General features: G+C 42.5%; 2 protein-coding genes across 2 annotated transcripts; one reads left to right on the plus strand and one right to left on the minus strand.

Moving 5' to 3' along the window:
- Positions 1-1,648: 1,648 nt before the first annotated feature.
- Positions 1,649-9,390, minus strand: tmc1 (transmembrane channel-like 1; the record flags this gene model as incomplete). Its single annotated transcript, XM_080852591.1, has 17 exons — positions 1,649-1,789; positions 2,113-2,191; positions 2,362-2,487; positions 2,723-2,962; positions 3,454-3,521; positions 3,653-3,781; positions 4,386-4,538; positions 5,227-5,406; positions 6,032-6,226; positions 6,412-6,556; positions 6,878-7,020; positions 7,400-7,498; positions 7,615-7,721; positions 7,996-8,077; positions 8,289-8,379; positions 8,726-8,926; positions 9,170-9,390. The coding sequence occupies 17 exons, from the start codon at positions 9,388-9,390 to the stop codon at positions 1,649-1,651; spliced, it is 2,400 nt and encodes a 799-aa protein (XP_080708717.1).
- A 6,339-nt stretch (positions 9,391-15,729) lies between these two features.
- Positions 15,730-21,584, plus strand: zfand5a (zinc finger, AN1-type domain 5a). The gene is made up of 6 exons (XM_080853054.1): positions 15,730-15,866; positions 17,505-17,671; positions 18,116-18,215; positions 18,493-18,596; positions 19,596-19,724; positions 19,830-21,584. The coding sequence occupies exons 2-6, from the start codon at positions 17,518-17,520 to the stop codon at positions 19,976-19,978; spliced, it is 636 nt and encodes a 211-aa protein (XP_080709180.1). The 5' UTR covers positions 15,730-15,866; positions 17,505-17,517; the 3' UTR covers positions 19,979-21,584.

Genomic DNA, 21,584 nt, shown 5'->3' on the forward strand with positions numbered 1-21,584 from the left:
TCTCTTAATCAGGGCCAAAGTCATACTGCGCTCTATACAGTCCGTTGGCCAGGAAAAGTATGGTCCTATGCATCTACTCCACACAGGGTAGGCTAAAATTCCTCCATCAATGCAGTGAAAACAAGCAGTCGCTGCCAAATCTGTTGCTTGGGCAAAGAATCTGCCCCTGGAGACACTCAACACCCGATTGGGCGGAGTGGTTTTGAGAATACTTTGCACTGAGATGATAGTAGTCACCTAATACTTTTTTTCAGATTTAGTAATAAGGGAAGTGTAATACTGAGGAGGGGTAGAATATTGAGCCAAGAAATCAATCTGATACTCTGTTTGATTTAATTTGTTGATGTAAGGATGGACCGATCATGATTTAACATGAAATGCATGTTTCTGGGGAAATACACAGGAAACAGCATGATAGCCTGCTGCCTATAGAATTCGACTCAAATATTAGCTTGACTGTTCTCTCCCTTGTAAGTCGCTTTCGACAAAAGCGTCTGCTAAATGACTAAATGTAAATGTAAATATATTCTTTCAACTAGTTATTAAGGTACTGGCTGTCTACTTTGCCATTGTCAATATAGCTTTGACTTGGGGATAAACTTACAGCAAAACAGAAGTGGTGTAATGCCTAGACAGTCCAAACAAATGTGTTTATTTATATAACCTGAAGAGTCTATTTTCCCAGTGATGTGGCATGAGCCATGGACTAAGATAGAGTTACATTGCTTGTGGTAGACTGATGCTGTTTGATTCAGTTTTTTGAAAGCTCTTGTGTTGCACCAGACCATGGCGATAAAGAGATAAACAAGAGAGGCTTCGCGTAGCTCTACGAACGACCTATTGGACACGTTGGTCCAAGTGCATGTGACAGGAACATCTATATCCCCCATCAAAGACAGTAAGTCAGATATTTCCATTCCCAAGGACCAACTTGAATGTCCCATCAGACTCTGGCCACAGTCTCTTCCTCAAATGGCACTTTTGAATGTCCAGCCAGCCAGTTGCAATGCATGTTTGGTAGCCATGTCCACTTCTCAGCACCCTTATTATCCCTAAAAACATCCATTCTGTCCATCCATTGTCTGTTTCTTGTCAGTCAGTCTTGTAAATGAGTGCGCCTTGCTAATTTGGATGCTGGTTGATGTGGAAGACCTGGTAGGTACCCTGGCATACCAGGTCCTCTTGGAACTGGAGGTCTGTTTGTGTATCTATGGTGATCTGAGGTACCATATCGATTCTTTGTTGGATATGTGGAGTGTCCATTCTCTCTCTGATAAGTTGTAACATCACTGCTGTCCCAACTTCTGTCATCTGAGAGAAAGTTCCAGATTAAGAGAAAGAGAGAGATGTGAGAAGTTGTTTAACCCCACTCATCTTAATTCCTATCTGACTCTGTGTCTCATGAGCTGGCAAATATTTAATATTCTCGAGACCTATTTAATGAAACAACCCACTGTCTGTAATCTACAATGACTCATATGTGAATGGGATTCTGTTCCCCGCTGTTTTCCACACACTCATTTCTGAAGGAGGTCATAGATCCATACCCCTACTTGAAGCATTGTTTAGTGTTTTATCAGTAGATCAGTGTTTAGTGTGTCATAGGTCATAGATCCATACCCCTGTTTAGTGTCTTATAGGTCATAGGTCATAGATCCATACCCCTGCTTGAAGCGTTTTTGCTCTGCTGTTCCAGCTGTAATTGGGTTGAGGCATTTCTGGCCTCTTCCAGGTCATTTGCTGCCTTAAGTGCAGCTCTTTTATTCTTCTTTTTATTTTCTTCATTTTGCTTTGGTAAAACACACACACACACACACACACACACACATTGAATTATCTTATTTACAGGTTGACAAGGCTACTGTTTCTTTTACTTGCAACATTATCTATGGTGGAATAAATTGCATTAATGACATCATGCTAGATAAATTATCAGGTACCTTGCATAGAGAATGTTGCATGGCTTTACTGCCATCCAGAGGACAAAACCAGTAACTACATGTAATGTTGCTAGGCAATATTAAGAGGGAAATATAAACTGAGCTACTTACTGTATATGTCTCAAGAGATAACTTACACTGTAAAAGTGTTAATATATTCAAAAGAACTTACTGTTTGAAGTTTCTTTTTAAGATCCAGGTTGAACTGCTTGTATGTCTTAGATATAGAGTGAAGGTAGTATATTGCTAATCTAAAGAAACAAAAGTTATTTATTTAGTTCTTCGCACTTTTGCATACCTGGGTTTCCCTAGTCCGTAACAACATAGGCTATTCATATCTGCGTCTTGTTTTTTAAGTTTCATCGTAAAGTACAGTAGCTAGTCATAGGAAAGTGAAACCACAAAAAATATATCCACTCACACCAAGAGCAATAGGAAAGGAAGGATGAGTCCAGGATTGGACACATAGCTGAACACCTTCCCAATCCAAGCTGGGAAATCTGTCTCCAGGGTCTCTTGGATCACGTCAATCATCCGAGATTTCCCACTGAAATGTCCATGCAGAAAATAGGAATATTTACACACTTTAAAGTCCATATAAACCTGTGCTGGGTAGAGGTCCTTTTAACAGAAAACTATTTCTAATCTGTAGTTTTAGATATTCTGGACTAAAATAATGGATGAAACAATGTATTACAATGCCTGTGCCACTTGTATAGGTTCTACAAACATGCTGAGTCTAAAGATGGATGGATCTAATCAGCATCTCCTGTCTCCTTCACCTGAACGGACCACAGTCAAAGGAGGGGGGGATGGTCACGATGGTGTAGATGGCAGGCAGGGTGGAGAGGAAGAGGATGACCAGCAGCATGGCCATGTAGAAGTTGTTGGAGCCGGAGGCCTTGAAGACGCGCTCCTGCGGGACGTTGCAGCACATGACGGCCCAGCACTGCAGGTACATGGAGACGTGGAGACGCAGCACGTTCAGAGCCGGGAGACAGGGCGCGTAAAATGCTCCCATCCTGAAAAGCAGAGAAGAGAGAGAGAGACATTTGGAGAGGACTAGATGGAGAGAGGGAAAGGGAGAGCGAGGGAGGTTAGAGGCTATGTAGCCATGCTGTGCGTTCGATTTATATCGCTTCATGGCCTGCAGCGGAAAGGTTGTCCAGCAGGGGCCATTCTGTACTCTGTGTGACCTACCTGTTTATTTTAAATTGGTTTGAGATGGTACCTCGAATGTTGGATCAAATGCTTTTTTAGGCCCCAGTTTGGGCATACACACAACAGGGGGTTATCTGCAGATATCCAAACACGCATATGTTAGGTTACCCCATGTATGCTCCTGTGTTCAGATGCTACGTACATAACCTCCATCTCTCTCCTTTGCTAGGAATAAACAGCCTTTCTATGACCTAAACTACTGACAAATAAATCAGCTCTCACGTCATATTTAACAGTTGGAGTCAAAACCTGCATTACAAACAATTACTGTTTTTAGAAACATCCACCTTACCAGATCATTCCCTGATTAAAGATTAACCCCAGGACATTCCCGCTGACATCAAACTCTGAATAGGATGGCTTTACATGGGGAAGAGAGTGGCAATGAAAGCAATTATTCAGTGTTAGCCTGATGCATCGTTTTACACACAGTCAGATATTATGAGAATGTGGTGGCCGAATGATCCTGGCTGCTAGGCGGGGGAACTCACAAAGCCAGCCTCCAGGTCCCAGCACCAACAGTAGTTGAGGAAGCGCACGATCAAAGCCCTGAAGAAGTCTCCGATCAGCAGGGTCACGTACGTAGTCATGGTGTCGGAGATGATGAGGCGCACAAACTCCTGTCCACAAAGCAAAGGAGGGCCAGTATCACTCAAAGATCTCACGTTACATCATCCGTCTGAAAGGGGAGCCACGTCCACTTCTTCAAATCAAGGGCACTCCCATAAAATATAAAGGACGGCGACAATGGCCCTAAATAACACAATCATCTGTAGGTGGCCTCACATCCATCCTTTGGGTGAAATAAGCTTAGAGTCAATGTAAATTCTGTTGTAGGAAATATCTCTCTCTATTTATATATATACATGTATATACTTACTGTGGATGGCCGATACCATTTCCTGAAATGCATGCAAGCATGTGTGTCGATCCAGGCAAGATGACTGGTAGTAAACTTATCAAAAACTTAAATCTTATAAACTTATCTTATAGATTATTACCTCCGCCAAGGAGGTTATGTTTTCACCCCTGTATGTTTGTTTGTCAGCAGGATTACGCAGAAACGCATGGACCGATTTCCATCAAACTTTGTGGGGAGATTGGGTAATATAATGGCAATAATTGATAAGATTTTCAGATGTCAAAAGTCAAGGTCACAAGGCGGAGGTTTGCATTCTCTGAATGCTCCCATTCTTGTTCCCATATTTGACAGGATGTCATTACCTGTCCAACCATAGTTTCCCAGCATGGTCCACGAGGGACATCTGCTGGATCAGCAGTGATACTGGGGGCAGTGCTATTCTCTCCCAGGGTCCCGTTGTACAGGCTGGCTTCCCACGTTGTCATGTTTAGTTTGACAATCTCCTCTTCTTTCCTCTGAAAATGAAATCCCACCCAAATAAAGAAATAGTTGATCTTCAGAATCAGGTTTTATTGGCTAGTTAGTTTGCACAAACAAGGAATTTGACTTGGTAAAGTGGCTCTCAGTGTGCTTACTCAGAATATTGATCACAACACAAAACAATACAAACAGTGCAACGGTCTAAGAAGTCTAAAAAAGTATATACAAAGGATGAATGCCTATATACAGGAGCTATGAATTGTAACACAACAATGGTGCAAAGAAGTGGAGAGTTCAAGAAGTGCAGGGATACATATCTTTCCTCTCATGTTGGGGTGTGAAGTCATGTGATGTAATTTCACAGATCTGAACTCTGTGTCCTGACCGTGTCTCTGTGCCAGGTAGGTATCACCCTTTTTATTTCAGCGTTTGTATTTGTGTAGACAAATCTACCCATTAGTATGTATCTACTGATAAACATCTATTGATGTTACACTGTTTATGTTTCAGGGAACATTTGAGTGACATGTTTGAATTGTCCATCAGAGATATGCTTCCTTGATAGCTGCAATAGCGCCTGTGTTGGATATCCATTTAATCCATGAACGTGCTGAGGTGTATTTAGGAGCAAAAGCAGAACTTTTAGTTGGCTGGTGGATAACCAACACATCTTTACAGTGAGAAGCACATGGGCTGTTCTTATGCTTGCCTAGCCTGACTCACTTTGAGGTTGATCTCGTCCATGAGGGCGATGATGAAGGTGTAGAGGTTCCCCAGGAACAGAGCGAAGATGCGCCCGAGCTGCCACTGGAGGGCGACGCGAGGGTGGTAGTTCTCCAGAGAGCTGATCACGTCAAACAGCATCGGACAGAACATCCCCAGCAGAGACATCACCATGTTCACCTGACCCATGAGGACACACACACACACATTTTATTAGTAGGGATAGGCGCGCTCTACTTCAAAAAATATATATAAATGCGTTTTCGGGTGCAAGTAAAAGAATGTTAACTATTAGTAGAATAAAAACCGCACTCTCAAGCTTTTCTCTTTAACAATAAGACCAGTTTATTTTAGTACAGACGCGTTTCGGCCTCTACACACTGACGATGGCGTAAGGCCGAAACGCGTCTGTACTAAAATAAACTGGTCTTATTGTTAAAGAGAAAAGCTTGAGAGTGCGTTTTTTATTCTACTAATAGACACACACACACACACACACAAAGCTTTAATATATACACATTTAATGTATCTACATGAAATTCACAACTTCATTTTTAAAAAACATTCAGATAACTTCCAATATTTACCATTTATGGATCATCTGTTTACCTTTCATACAGTGTGCATCAGTTATGTCACTATCTATTTTTATTTGACTTCTTGTGACTTATCCATTCAATATTACACATTAATTTGCACTAGTGCGGTTTTTTTTTTTCTTGTCTGACCTTCACAAAGTCATTCTACTGATACCTGTCTACTCTGCACTGACAAATAAACCTTTTAATAATATGATAAATCCTACTTCATTTCTTTCCCACCAGCCGTAGTTCTCCAGCCCTGCGAGGGTAAACTTTTGAGACCTCCTCACAACATAGTAGATCAGATATCCACTTCCTGCCAAGCAGCACAGCACCAGGAAGTTGGCCAGGACCCTGAGGAAGCGGGTCAGGTGGATGTTGTCGTCCTTTCTGCTCTCTTGCTCCTCCACAATGGCCTCCTGAGAACAACCAACGTGCAACCACAGAAGATGGATGTGGATAGTTAATTCGCTATATCATGGCAGCACACAGAAACATGAGACAGACAGCAGTCCCACTGTCTTACACACATCGATAGCTAGACATCGAGGGTGGTGGTGCGGTAGGATTTCTGCTGTCCCTGCTTCTCTGGAGTGATGCTCACCTTAAAAATGGTTGTGATGGAGGCAAACTTGTTATCTGCAGTTTCAGAGTTCCCTATGAGGTAGTCCCAGCTGGTGAATGTCTTCCAGCTAAAGTTGAAACTGGTGTCGTCTCCACCGCCTTGCTCATTGGCGTTGCGGGCCATCCTGTTGGAGATGGAAATTAATACTTCAGAGAAAGGAAGGGGAAATGAAAGTTCCTCAGAGGACTATACGTTTAGATGGGGTTCCTCCTAATTTGCCTGAGAGAGACATGTCCCCCATTCTGTAGGTGAAATAGTCCAAAACTGCCACATGTTTATTATATTATCTGGCATCTGTAAAGTTATTTGATGTTAAAGACTTCACAGCATTTCCCGAATGGTTTGTGTAGGTGAGTGAAGAACAGAAACGGCCTTTCCTCCACTGACCACTGAGTCTCTTCTCCAGTACCAGACTATGACTCTTGTCAGCAGTGCAAACACTCACCTCCTTATGACCACCATGTAGCTGTATCCCACTGTGCCAACCCCAACCAGGAAGTAAGAGAGAGGCATGCGGAACTTCAGCCAGCCAACAGTCCGCTGGCTGTTGTAGTAACCATAGAAGAGCACAGAGTACTTAGCAAACCCCTGAAGGACAAGAAAGCACATACAACAAAGGTTATTTCAGTGTTTTGCATGTTACTGTAAGATTTAGCATTTACAGTTTACCTTTTACAACGTGATGTTTTATGGTTGTACTTCCCTCAGCTCCAAATTTTACATGATGCTTATAAATTCTGTGTCTGCATTTGGAATAATACTTTGATATTGGCATCATGTGACTGAGTGAGACATTACATTTACATAAGTGTTAACTCATACTTCATATACAGTACATGATATTACAGTTCTAATGCTTTGAATCAGTGAAAGAGATAGATAGACAGTTGGGTGTGTGGGTGTGTACGTAGTTGAGTGTCTGTGTGCATACATGGCTGTACCAGCATTAGCAGCACAAAACACTAACCCCAAAATCCCACAAGACAGCAAAGTCCATGGCGTTCGCCTCCTCCGCTCTGGGAACAGTCTTCCTAGGAATGCTTCCATACGGTCTTCCCATCAGTGCCTGGACAATGACACAACTCTACTATTCTATTCATTTGGGATAATTTGTCACACAGCGTGAAGACCAGTCTTAAATCATGGATTTGAGAAGTAAGGTGGATACAGTATATTTCCTACCTCTGGTACCATGACCAGGCCAAATGTCAGTCCAAAGAGAATAATATTAACCCCATACATCCATCTGAGGAAGATGAAGTAGGACGCAACAGAGGATCCGAAATGACCTGTAGACGTAAAATAAAGTAGTATGTATTGTTACATTAGGGTTCTAATGCTCGTAGCTTGACTGTTCTATCCCTTGTATATCGCTTTGGACAAAAGCGTCTGCTAAATGACTAAAGTAAAATGTAAATGTAGCGAAAGGAAGACATTACGCTGCATGTATCAGAGGGCTACATGTGCATGTTTTCTTTTTCAAATCATGTTATTCGGCCACTGAAGGTGCAAATAGGTTGTCAAACAATCATTAGCATCATAAAACCTGAGGTGAAGTTTTACTTTCTATGTCTTTGATCTTCATTTCCCAGGGAATGCATGCTGTCGTGAAGTTGTCAAAGTCCCGCAGGAACTTCATCCATTTCTGACATACAAAGCAGATAAAACACACACTTGAACTATTAACACAAATGTGACAGGAGTGACCGCGGGTTGGTAATGGATATCCTTGCGGCTGTGATTCGGACGTAGGGACTTCTTTGAGTAGTAAACGTAAGGTATTTGTTGTTGTTTGAGACTTCTAATGTGTGTTCTCTATATCTATGCTTTATCCATCCACATTGCTTATACATTACCTTTGACATCATGACTTTGTAGGCATACAGCTTTCGGCCCCTTCCTTTCCCAAGAGCGCCCTCATATTTCTCCACAAACTCCTGGGATTCCCTGAAAAACAGACACACAGACACAGACACACACAGACACACAGACAGAGACACACACACACACACACACACACACACACACACACACACACACACACACACACACACACACACACACACACACACACACACACACACACACACACACACACACACACACACACACACACACGCATACACACATCTCTAAATTAAAATCATAATTCAGTAAAATATTCACCATCTGTGACTGGCCAGGTCAGACCAGTCAGGAAATATTATTGTGGTTGACGATTTTAACTTTACTTTTTGCAGTGCAGGTATTTGTAATGCATTTATTTCAATGTGTCAAAGAATGGCCTCAGTACTTGAGGGTTTGTAGTTTCTTCATCATGGACCAGGGCTTTCCTCTGAGCGTGCTGACAAGCTTCTTCCTGTCGTCCACCGCCTCCTTCAGTTTCTCTAGCTCCTCTGGAGTCAGAGCCCCCACCACCATCCCCACCACCTCTTCATCTTCCTCCTCTTCCTCTGTTAATTCTTCCACATCTGAGAGGTCAGAGGATTCAGAACTGTTGGGAAAATTATATCAACACTTGGCATAAACACAGAGTTTGTTATAGTTTGTGATTGAAGGTTTTACTCTCATTGTTCTCCTCTGCTAATAGGGCATAGTTCAAACAAAAACACTGAGGTACTGAATCTAAACTTCTACACAACTTAGACATGAACATTTTGTGTCACGGCCGATATTCAGTATATTTGTATGTTATTACAGCAAATATTTAATTTGACCTTAACTTTCTCACACTGACCTGGCTTCAGCTTTCACCTTTCTTTTTTTATCCCCTTTGTCTCTCTGTGGTGGTTCATCTTCTTGTTTCTTCTTGACTTTCTTTTGATTGGTATTTATCTCTACCTCTGTTTTCGAAGTTCCTTGTCTCTTGTGATTCCTAGTATCTTTCTCGTCTTTAAGCAGCTTTTTCACTTTTCCATGTTTCCCCTTCTTTTTCTGGTTTTGGGACTCTTCGTCCATCTCTTCATTGTCTTCCTCTATTCCTGTCTTTTCTTCCTTCTTATTTTTACGTTTCCCGCCCTTCCCACTCCTGTGATCTCTGACCACCTCTCCATCGTCTTTCTCTTCTTTCTCTGTTCCAGTCTTTTCTTCCTCCTTATCTTTATGTGACCCGCCCTTCCCTCCACTGTGATCTCTGACCACCTCTTCAACGTCTTCCTCTATTCCGGTCTTTTCTTTCTCCTTGTTTTTACGTTTCCCATCCCTCTCCTGTGCTCTCTCTCAGGTTGTTCCTTTATGTCATGTCCTGAAACGCCCTTACTCCCTCCATTCTTTGCCTTTCTCTTGTTTTCTCTTTCTCTCCTCTCTCTTGCTTTTCTCCTTTTCGTCGTTTCTCTGCCAGTGTCATTGGAATCTGTATGGTCATCTTCATTCTCTGCACCTAAAAAGAACACATTAATCACAGATACATTAAGACATTATTGTTATCCATAAATCTTAATGCACTGCTAGATGTTTTATCACAGGATATGTACAGAATTGATTCAACACAACGTTGACATACTGTAAGAAAAGGGATAGAAGAGCATCCTTGGAAATTATTGCATTTAATTTGTCATGTTCAATTGGCAGTCCACATTTCTCTCGACCTTGCAGACTTTCTCCTTTCTTTCTCCTATCTTTACTTCCTGTCGTTAGATCACCTATTTGAATTGTTTTTCTTTCCTAATTTCTCACTTTCAATTCTACCATCTTTCTGTGAACATGTTGCAAAGACTTTGCTGAGACTTAAGAAACCAGTGGCATCTTACACCTTCTGTGGGTGTGACTGTGTCATGTTTAAGGTATATTAACAGGGTCGTTGAGCCATTAAACACAACAAGAACAGTCCAGACAAGTGCAGTCTTACCTGCATTCACCTCGATGCTGACTGCAATTACAGAGGACAAGAAAGACTGTGATATTTGCATACACCCAAGAAAATATACAGCACACTTGTCTCTGTTGACATTGACCACCGTGCAAAAGTGACACAGCCCGTGTCATTCAGCTCCATTTGTAACCGAATCTGTATGTGATGCATGGGTCATTACACATGCAATAATGTTTTCACAAAGGGTACAAAGGAAGCTTTGATGAGTTATCCCACTATTTCAGTCCACACAAAGACGGGTGGGGGGGAGTGGAGAGAAGACCAGAGGTCAAGTGGTAAATTGGGTTGTAAACTCACAAGTTAAAAGTTCTACAAGTGGTGCACATCATTGAATGCCTGTCAACTATAAACCCACGTGTTTGTACTAATGCGTCTGTAAGGGTGTTTGCAAAATATATGGTTGTAAAGTGTAATACAAAGTAGGCAAGTGACAGATTATCATCAAGTATTTGCTGTATTTTATTAACAACACATTTCAGTGTTTATACACCATTCAGTGTTTCTACCCCACTGTCTAAGACATTTTCACATTGATATAATATGATATCCAGACTGCGGATCGGTGCTGTGATGAGCAGGGTTCTACATGTCACATATAAGTCATTGAGCACTTTAAGAAGTTATAAATGTGTAATACAAGTCTAACAATTACTTCTACTGAGGTGTTAATGTTACATCATGGCTAATGTTTGTATTAAATACTAAAATTGTTACAATTTCAGCACACTGCACACACATCATTAAATAGCAAGCGTCATTAACAGTAAAAACACATAAGAAACGTAATGAATGATCCAGTTTGTGCCTCACCATCACTCTCCGAGGTGGCAAGCTTGTCCCGAGGCATCCTCCGTCCCCTTGCAGTTCAGCTTCAGTGTGGGCCATACCAACAGCCCCAACCCTGAACTGACCTGTTCTCGCCCAGTGATGAGCCTCGCGCATGAGGAGTTCACGTTTTAAGCTGCCATTCAGCAGCCTCACACAGGAACAATAACAGCCCCGAAACTCTAGAGCCGCTCAATTTCTCTTCCTTTAATTATTCAGCACAGTTATGACTTTCTCTTTTTTTTGAGGGACAGATGGGGGTCACCAGGGACTTGGCCAAAAAAAAAAGGAAGGCTGGGGTGATGAACTTGCATGAGAGAAACTGAAGTATTAGTTGAACGATGTTGTGGTCAAGCCATAGAGTCGAGTTTGGATGCTTTCCTTTCAAATTTCACAGATTACCACACACATCATTCCACCAATTGCAGTAATCAGAGGTAATTTAATGTTGCTAACTGAAAGAAGTACACATGACAAGCATGCTTTAATTCAGTTATTAGACATTAGACACGTTTTAAGGCTGAGGTTTTTGGGAGATCACTAGTGAATCAACAGATATAGCTTCAGCAATCACAAACCTGAATGTGAAACCTGTTTTATAACATTGGATCATGCAAATGTACACTTTTTACAGTTGCTGCTCTTGGCAAATGTAAACAAAGGGCATGTACAGTACACATGAAATGCATATAAATAAACTTAACACTTTAATATCAATATCATATTAATACAAATATGGTCGAAACTGATAGGGGGATTTTAAAATATGGAGTGGGACTGGGGAGGTAGAGTGAGATGAGACTATAAGACTAGAGTGGGACTATTTACTACCACTTTTCACCACCAGAGGGCAAAGTGTCCTTCAGATTGTGTGCCTGGCAGCCAACAGGCAGGGACGAGACCCTCAGCGGCCAAATGAAAGCCCACAAGAGGCCCTTGAGCTGTCAGGCCACAGGATTTACACTCCGTGATCTCTCACCAATCAGGAGGGCCAGAGTCCACAGTCCTCTGGGTTGGAACGTGCTGACGTCGGATCAGTGCGGCCAACAGTGTGTGAGAGCATGCGTGACCATTAAAGAGTGAAGGCGTGTGGGTCTGTTTGAACTGGAGGAAGGCATGCACATGCTTGTGTGTGAAAAAGTGAGTGTGTGTGTGTGTGTGTTTGTGTGTGTGTGTGTGTTTGTGTGAGTGCATGCGCGTATGCATACACGTGCATGCATCTGTTTTTGTTTATGTGGATATTGTGTCTGTGTGTGTGGCCACATGCACACATCTGTGTTTGTTCATAAATGCACGTGTCTTTTCCTGTACATATATGTGTGCGTGTGTGTGAGTATGTATGGATTGTTTTCCTTTTCTAAAGTTAGCTGAGGCGTTTGGGGATTCCATCTGCAGAGAGGTGAGAGAGGCCGGCAGTGTAACCTGAAACCCTCCAGTGCCCCCAGTTCCTGCAACCACTCCTCACACACACACACACACACACACACACACACACACACACACACACACACACACACACACTCACACACGCACACCTCCTGTTGGCAATGTACACTGCAGTGCTGAATATAGTCATGTGGTATAACAAGAATGTGTTTTGCTTGTCTGTCACAGTCTGCAGGTAGCAACATATAGGACTTACCTGAAAGACCTGTCATATGTACACTACAGAATATAAAAACAAACTAAGAGAAGCTTTTAACTGAGTACTATACATAATGGAAATAAAAAAGAAACAAACATCATCAGTTCTACTTCCCTGTAAAGTAAACTATAATGTAGGTACAGTTTTCACAACATGATTGGCAGGGGGACCTTATGTCTGCAACATTTAAATCTTTGTTTAGATCTAATAGCACAATCATAAACCTCTTTGGCAGCTCCACTTGGCAGCTAAGAGTGGAGACACAAAACAAGGTCCACAATTTTTAGAGGGCTTTAACAAGTGAAATACACTATTACTGTCTTTCTCTGAGCAATAATGATATTAGATATCCGATCATTTTCCTATTTAAAGACATCCATACAGATCATAGTCAATTGACATTTTACATATTTGTATTGGTTGGCCGGTAAATAATAAACATCCTGAAAATTTGAAACTGATTGTGTTCAGTGGTCCTAACCCTAACCTCTAAAATACATACCTGTTCTTGTAAATAATGATTGTCTTTGGATATTTCACTTAGCGGACTGGGAGCGAAAGGAGAGAAAAATTAAAATAAAAACAGACTTTTACCCACATAATCAAAGCCTAAAAAAACATTCACACCTTTCAGTTGCCACCTTCTACTGTCAGATGCCGTCTTATGCTGACATTTTCCCATTTTCATCAATACTTTCTTTGTTTTCCATGCAGCTATGTAGCACAAACAAGTAATGCCTTCTTATTCTTTCGCACAGTGATTATCGTCGACACAGCATTGGGTCACCAAGCTATTGCCAGTGTTGTTATGGTCTGTCCGTCTCCAACGACAACCAACCCCTAGAGCTACATGCACTAGGAAAATAACATGAATTTGGCCTGTGTTCCTCCTCAGCACACCTGGGCACAGGTGCGCAGAGGCCGGGAAGGTGTGTGTGTGCCCCCCGCGGGCCTCGAACGCTCCGATCTGTGCAGACTCCTCAGGCGCCTGGAACCTGCGGTACATGTTTGTCCTGTGGGCTATGAAGCAGGCGTATGATTTCAGGGAGTTTCCAGCGGAGTATTGATGATCTCAGGTTCACATGCTTGGCCTTCGTGTGAGCTGCCTGCCTGTCAGTACAACTGAAAGGTGTTCGTGAAGTATTACTGCAGGTAAACACAGCTGACTAGGTGAAACCGTACATGTGTAAACACGACCGAGGGCACAAGGGATCTCTGAGTACTGGAACCTTTGTTGAACTAATTCAACCAAGCGAACTAAGAGTGAGCTCCAGTTACAATTTGCCTATACTCAAGCTTACTTGAGAGCTCTGTAAATTGTGCAAATAATGGAGCCCGGGTCATAATGTTAGTTCTTCTTGCTGTTTTTTGTTATGTTTTGGTCTTATTATTGGGCTGTAATTACCTGTTTCTTTATCTTTTGGGTCATGAGTTCATTGTATACACAACAAGTGACAGTTAGCCAGGCTCAACAAAAAACAACTGAAGGGCCTGAATAAATAATTCCAGTTTTGTCAACACACTCAGAAGGGTGTGTCTTATCTGAATACATGATGGAGAAAAAGATTCTGTGTTCGTAGTGAGGTAGTCTCCATTGGTAGACAGTTTTCCAACAGTCATTTCGGTCAGGTGGTTTCTGTAACAGCAAAATACGCACAGGAGCGTTCCCTTTCTCACGTGCAACCGTCTTCACCAAAGAGCCAAATAGCCAAAGGACATTCTCAAGCCATTTCACATGGAAAGGTCAACAGCGAACAGTAGAGAAAGAATAGACAAGGCTCAGATAGTTCCACATGAAACCCTAGCCCATGTCATACTAGGGTCGTATGATTCAGGAAATAAAGTTGAATTAGCTAAATAGTTTAAAGTCCTCTTTAGGTGTGCCCCATACTTGTGTAAATCTCTGTATTTACACTTAACCTATACACATTAACATAAAGGAGCCATTGTATCTCTTCTGCAGGTATACAATGTGGTATGTGTTTTGACCACACACCACAGCAAGAGAGCTGTAAGCCTTCATACAGAGAGCAGGCTGAAACTAGTTGAGCTAGGTCTGTTTTTCACCGTTTTTTACACTACCCCCACCCTCCCCAGTTCCACCCTTCACCTTCCGTACAATAACGGCACAACTTCCTTGCGTGCCCCCAGGAGCGCTTCAGGCTCTGCGCTCGTGTTACACCATCTCTGAGGAATCCCACACCACAGAGCCTCCGTGACGGGAGACGGCTCTGGACCAACGCTGCGCAGCACGTGTGACCGTAGGTGAAAACATGGAGAAACAAGGGAAACTTCTCAATTCAAATGAATGTGTTCAACGCTATCCAAACATACTTAAGGCGTGAAACGTGTGTTTAAATTTTTTTAACTGCGTCAATCAAATCAGATTCCCTATTGTTTGGCTTTCTGTGATTGCTTTATTTTGTTTTAGAGTAGATCACATAGATATTAGGCCCATTATCAGAGAACAGACAAAGAATGACATAGTATCAGTCATGGCAATGGATAGTCACGCCCAACCAACATGTATACTCACAAACTACCGACAATGTCCAAAAAAATACCATCTCTTTAAAGGTGAGAATAGGCACTGAAGACTGTAAAAGAGAATACAGTATGTGAGATCCACCCAATCTGACCTGAAAACCTATAGCCACAATGTTGCCAGTAACAGACGTGCACAACAAAATTAGGCAGAGAATACAACACATTCAGAGAATGTAAAGGTATAAAAGTCAAATTTCGAAACAAAGAGGTATAAGGTCTCTGTTATGACTGTCACAGACGTGAATTACAACAGTGTGTGTTTCTCCCAAAGAAAGCCTTTGGATACATGACCACTCCACCCCCAACAACTACGTGATAACCAATCAGGACACGTGTACTGAGCAGTGGCGTTCACAGCCACGCCTCTTACTAAAGAAGGAAACAAACAGTGAGACTGAAGATAGGACAGGGAGAAAGGGCTCATACGAATAAATCCTCGTCGCCCTGCACCGAGAGAACAAGGAGAGGAGGATCCCTATTTACAAGCAGATTTCGTCGTATTTGAAGCCTAATCCCAGTTTTTTTCGATAAAGTTCAAATTAACAGGTGAGTTCATATACCAGTATTTGTTTCTCTCGATGAAATGGCTTGCCTGTTTTTGTTATATGCTAAACTGTATTGACGTCTATGGAAGTGGAGAACCGAGACAGATTAATTCCGTTAACGTTAGCTATAGCTATAGCTGGCTAAGGATTGCGTTATCTAGAAACGACGATTGCCAGATATGCCATGTTAACGTGCTGGGTAGCTGAAATTAAGGTTAAAAAGGGGTGTATTTTGGCCATTCGGTCGAGTTGTTGACTTACGTTAGCGCGACAATATTAATAGCCTGCGACCTTTTGTTGAATGCAGCATCTGGCTAGCCAACTCATCAGGCGGACGGGTGGGTCCTGGTAAACAAAGTCTCTCAAGTTGTCACCACCTCTAGAAAGATCACAAGCCCTCGAACGTGACCAGCCACGGGAAGCGCATAGCACGGGACGTACCCAAGCTGTCGCGTGTTCGAGGAGTGCTACTATTTAGCAACTTGAATTGTTGTTTAAAGCAATCTGTTTTTCTTAAAATGTTCGATAATTTTCATGGTCTGTCTGATTATGTAACGTTAACGCAAGCTTTATGTATTTACCATCGATTTTAAACAAGCTACCATCAAAGCAAGGTTTCATAAATCCTAGACAGAATACGGACAAACGAAAACAAAAGGTAACTTATCTATCAGACCGAAACAATGACGACAGTCAGAGACTTACAGAGTACAGACGTTTGCTGCAGTAAGAAGCTAATGTTAACCATTTAGCGTTAGGTGAGATGTCCTGGCCTAAGTTGGCTTGCTATCTTGTCGATTTCTAACGCGAGATATGCTTATAAATGGTAAGCGCTAGTATTTGGCATTTATGTTCCTGAGACAGACATGCTAGAGTTTAAAGCTAATGTTACTAACGCAACTAACGTTAACGTTACAAATTCTGTAACGGTATTGCTAACGTTAGTTAGCATTCGTGTCAGATGGAGAGAGCAATGATTTAGTACAAGCAGCCTAAAATTAAGACCGTCAAGACCACATTGCAGAGAAGCGTCAGCGTTTATCTAGCTAGATAAGATAGCTATCTAGCTACCTCACATGAAATGCATCCTTAACTAACTTCAGCTAGCCCTTGTCACTCAACAATAACATCGCTACCTTTTAAACGTAGTTTCTCAACCAAGGCAGCCATACCTGGATCCCTCGCTAAATTACACCGCTGCTTTATCTCAGGATTATTAGGCTAGTAAAATGGCTTGCTTTCAAAATGCCACTCGCATTAACATTTGTTGGCAAGGTTCTCCAGCCCCATGTCCCCCATAAACACATCAACATGTTGTTTTCTATAGTGCCACTGTAAACACAGCCACGGTGAGATTATGTTTACAAACTGAGCCTGTTTATGAAGCTTCCCGATTACATCGCAAAGTAACGTTAGGTCACTATTTACATGCATTGGCCAGGTATAGAGTCATTGTATTGTTCATACCACAGTTTGTAGCTGGAAGTATAGGCCTATTCCGGGCTCGGCCATCAGAGTTAAATTCATGGGAAAGCTAAAACCTTTAGTTTGTACCCTTACTAGCTCAAGGGGCCAAGTCACACCGCCTGATTCATGACCAAATAGTGCAACCGTTGTTAACTGGGCTTCCCCCTTCCAGATTCACCTCAGCGATGGCTCAACAGACGAATCAAAGTCCCGTGCTGTGCACCACTGGCTGTGGTTTCTACGGCAACCCTAGGACCAGCGGCATGTGCTCCATCTGTTACAAGGATCACATAACGCGACAGCAAAGCAGCGACCGCATGAGTCCCATGAGTCCCTTAGGTAAGTACCTTACTGACTGCAGAATCACTTTTAACATTACAGAGCAGTTATTAATTCTGTCTATCTCTCCATCTCTCTCCCAAAGCCATGTCACTTCCATTAATCTGTGTTGACGAAATTAGGAACAGTTTACCCCCGAACTATCTTTTACTTCAGTATATCTCCTTTGTAGAATGATTGAGTGTCTGCATGAAGGCCATGATAGATTTATTTATCTGTGTGATTAAATCAAGCTCATTCTGAACCTCAGGGAGGTTACCAGTTCCCAGTGATTGTGTCGACAAAAGTGTGTGTGTGTGTGTGTGTGTGTGTGTGTGTGTGTGAGAGAGAGAAAATGAGAATGAGTGAGGAGCGGGGGGACAGGGAGTGATTCCAGTCTTTCACCTTGACTAATAGTATACCCATCAGGCATCAGTGGCTAACTATCACTCTGCTTCATCCCAGGTGCAGCTGGTAGCCCGGCTGCAGAGGCCATCCAGAGACTAGAAGCCAGCTTAAGCAAAGCTGAATCCCTAGCCGTGCCCAGCCCAGACACCACCAGAGAGTAAGAGCACACCCACCCATCGTCTGAACACACTCTAGTTTAAGTAATTTAGCAAATGTAGACCAGTTTAAGTTTACCTGCCATTTTGAGATGTGATTGAGTTGATATTATTGGTTTTCAGAGATGACAGAGGAACAGGGCGTCAGAATGGGCCCTGTGTTTTAATGTGGAGTCCTGTGCCTGATCTAGTTTTTGTTCTCTCTCCCTCTCGCTCGGTCTCTCTCTCTCTCTCTCTCTCTCTTTCGCTGCCTGCTCTGCCCTATTTCGGTCTGTGCAGAGCCGTCCCAGCATCCTCTCTGCCCGTGACACAGCAGATGACTGAGATGAGCATCTCCAGAGAAGAGAGGGCCACAACCCCACCGTCAGAATTTGCAGAGCCAGGTACTTAGAGGTTTTATCGGCACGCCACACAGAAATCAATTCATCAAGCGTGGGCCTTTGAAAGCAATCGCTCACGTGTCGACTGGATCCTATACCTTTACAACTGATTCATGAAGATAATGGACACATGGTTTTACCTGAAACCTCAAGATACAGGGCATCACCTTCACTCTGTGTTAGAATTCATAAAAATTACTCACGTGTATCTAAATAACAATCCGGATCCTGACCAATACCTTGTGAAGTAATTCTGCGCTGAATATGATGTGAAAGTGTGGTTGTTGAGTGTATAATTATATAGCTTGAGCCCTGGTCTGGGTCTGTATAGAGGCTGTATTGTTATACTGTACACTACATTTGCATGTGCTATTCAACGAACAGAGCTAATCTCCAGGTTAGAGCCTATGGTAGGCCTTATCATTTCTTTTCAACAGTGTTTCCTTCCAAACACACAAAATGTTTCCATTTGCGTACCACCTAGAAGAACGAGTGAAATTACATATTCGCTGTGACCATCCCTCGCAATATCTTAAGTGTGTGTACTAAAATAATATTTTTATATTCATATGACAAGAACAAGATTGCCCTGTCCTTGTAGGCCAGACACTCTTGAGGTTTGTTGTTATTTTGGGACCTCTCTGTTTACTCAGCCCTGTCTGTGTGGTAGTCTCAAGCCAACAGACATTAAGCTCCTTTAGAACAGGCTGGTTTGAAATCACTTTAAGGTGCACGCTGTCAGTGCGAGTCTCAGCTCTGCCTCAGACTACTGCACTCTAAATCCCCCCAGAAAGAGCGTGCAATGTGCCTGCACGCCTCCAGCAGACATGTCTCAGATGTCTCATCTCTAAAAGTGATGGGCTCTGCTCTGGTCTTCACTTCCAACTGCATAACACACACACACACACACACACCACACAGGCAAGGGCTAGAGAATTCATTTCATTTGCATAGTATGACAGTTTTTTTTCTTTAACAAATGCAAATGTCTTCCCTCCGCAGTTGTCACCCAGCCGAGCTCCTCATCCAGCCTTGCCCTTGCCCAGGCCTGTGACGACACCAAGGCCCCAGAGCTCACCAAACCCAAGAAGAACAGATGCTTCATGTGTCGCAAGAGAGTGGGGCTGACAGGTGGGTGGTTGGTTGGTTGTCAGTTTATTGCCATTCTGTCCCTTTGAGTCACGCGTCTTTTCTCCTCCTTGTGACACATGTTTTGTTTCTCCTTTGCTGCCTCAGGTTTTGACTGTCGGTGTGGGAACCTGTTTTGCGGGCTGCATCGATACTCCGACATCCACAACTGCACGTACGACTACAAGACGGAGGCCGCCGCCAAGATCCGCAAGGAGAACCCCGTAGTTGTGGCAGACAAGATCCAGAGAATATAAGCTCTCTCCCCCCTGGGAGACCCTTGGGAACTTTGACCTGAACACTGGCGCTAGTGTGGCTAAAGGATGTTTCACTTTCTTTTTTTTAAATCAGTCTTGTGAGAGCAAAAGAAAACTTTTTTTTGTTTTGAGAGAGTGGTGCACGTGCAGCGATCATAGTTTCAAGTGGGGTATTTTTTTGTTCGTTATTTTTTTGAGGGGGGGGGGACTTTTTGTTTCATCCTCTTCCTCTCCTTCTTGTGTGTGCTTGTGTGAATACGTTGAATACGTTTTTGTTCTTCTTCTTTTAAACCACAGTCATTATTTTCCATAGTCATTATTTCCTGACGTGTTGCATTTGGCAAGGACACTTTTCAGGGAAGATGGAACAGTGTTTCCCCTCCATGATGATCGCTGTCTTGATTGACAGGTAGAAGGAGTCCGAGAATGCTGTGTGCCAAAAATGCAGACGTTTACAGGGAACCTGAATGGAATTGGATGCAGTGAGATGGACTCACTCCAGCACCCGTCCTCCTCATATCCTCTGTTATTTTAGCCTGAGTGTTCCACAACAGGGTCCTTCCTTGGGCAACGATTGAATACTTTGGTATAGACGAGTGTCATGTGATTGTGAGAGCCGTTGAGAGGTCACCCTGTACCGTGGAGCCGTGTTAAAATGCCTGAATGTGAACCTGTTTTTCTCTTTCTTCTTGGAGCACGATATTCTGCCCTTTCAGGCAGGTCAGTGGACAAAAGCTCCCCGTGTCTGCCAGTTAGTGGCGCCTGTCCATACTTAATCAAGCTATCGCCGGTTGGCTTTCCTGAAGAGCTCACTTCTCAGTGTCTGCCTGTTGAAGACTGAGTGGAGGCCCAGTGGAGACTAATGAAAGCTGTTGCCTAAAGGGTGTGCCAGGAAGTGAGAAACATGCTTACAGGGGGAAAAAACAGCAACAAATTTCTGTGAAGATGCTGAACTAGGACCTGTCTTATTTTAAAGTCCTTTTAAATGATCAGTTGAAGCCCGGGAATGTTTGGAGAACTAGGGGTCATTAATGATAATATTCATCTTGATTGTGAGTAAGTGTATTTGTTATAGTTTTTTTTCTTTTGAGTGTGAGTATTATGCACATTTTGAATATGTGAGCTGGTACGGTATGTAACCCAATGGTGTGCGTTTGTATGAGTGTTTTTATATAAGCTCTTCTCCATATCTTGACTCAAGCTGAATAACCTCTGGAGTAGGTTTGCAATATAGGTTTGTTTGTTTACTGAGAATCACAATAGGAAAAAAAATATCTATTGCTACAGTAGTTCTTCCACAATGGACTCTTGGGCTGTTTCTTGGTCTCTTCATATGTCATCATCCCTCGCCATACCTCTGCTAGATTTGTGTGCGTCATGTACATAAACAACCCCACTGTTGCTTTTCATTTCCTTTAGGACTGGCTTAAAAAAAGAACTGTATGTATCCGTTGGAGTTTATCTATCACCTGTTAGGTATATGCAAATTTGTACAAAGGAAAAAAAAACTTACCATGTTCATATTTATGTAATACATATAATCGTGTTATCTGGCATTAAGACAAAAATAGTATCCTGTAAATAAAACTGATGTACAGAGATGTCA

Source organism: Sprattus sprattus (genome assembly GCF_963457725.1).
Source record: "Sprattus sprattus genome assembly, chromosome: 15".
In the NCBI taxonomy this organism is placed as follows: domain Eukaryota; kingdom Metazoa; phylum Chordata; class Actinopteri; order Clupeiformes; family Clupeidae; genus Sprattus; species Sprattus sprattus.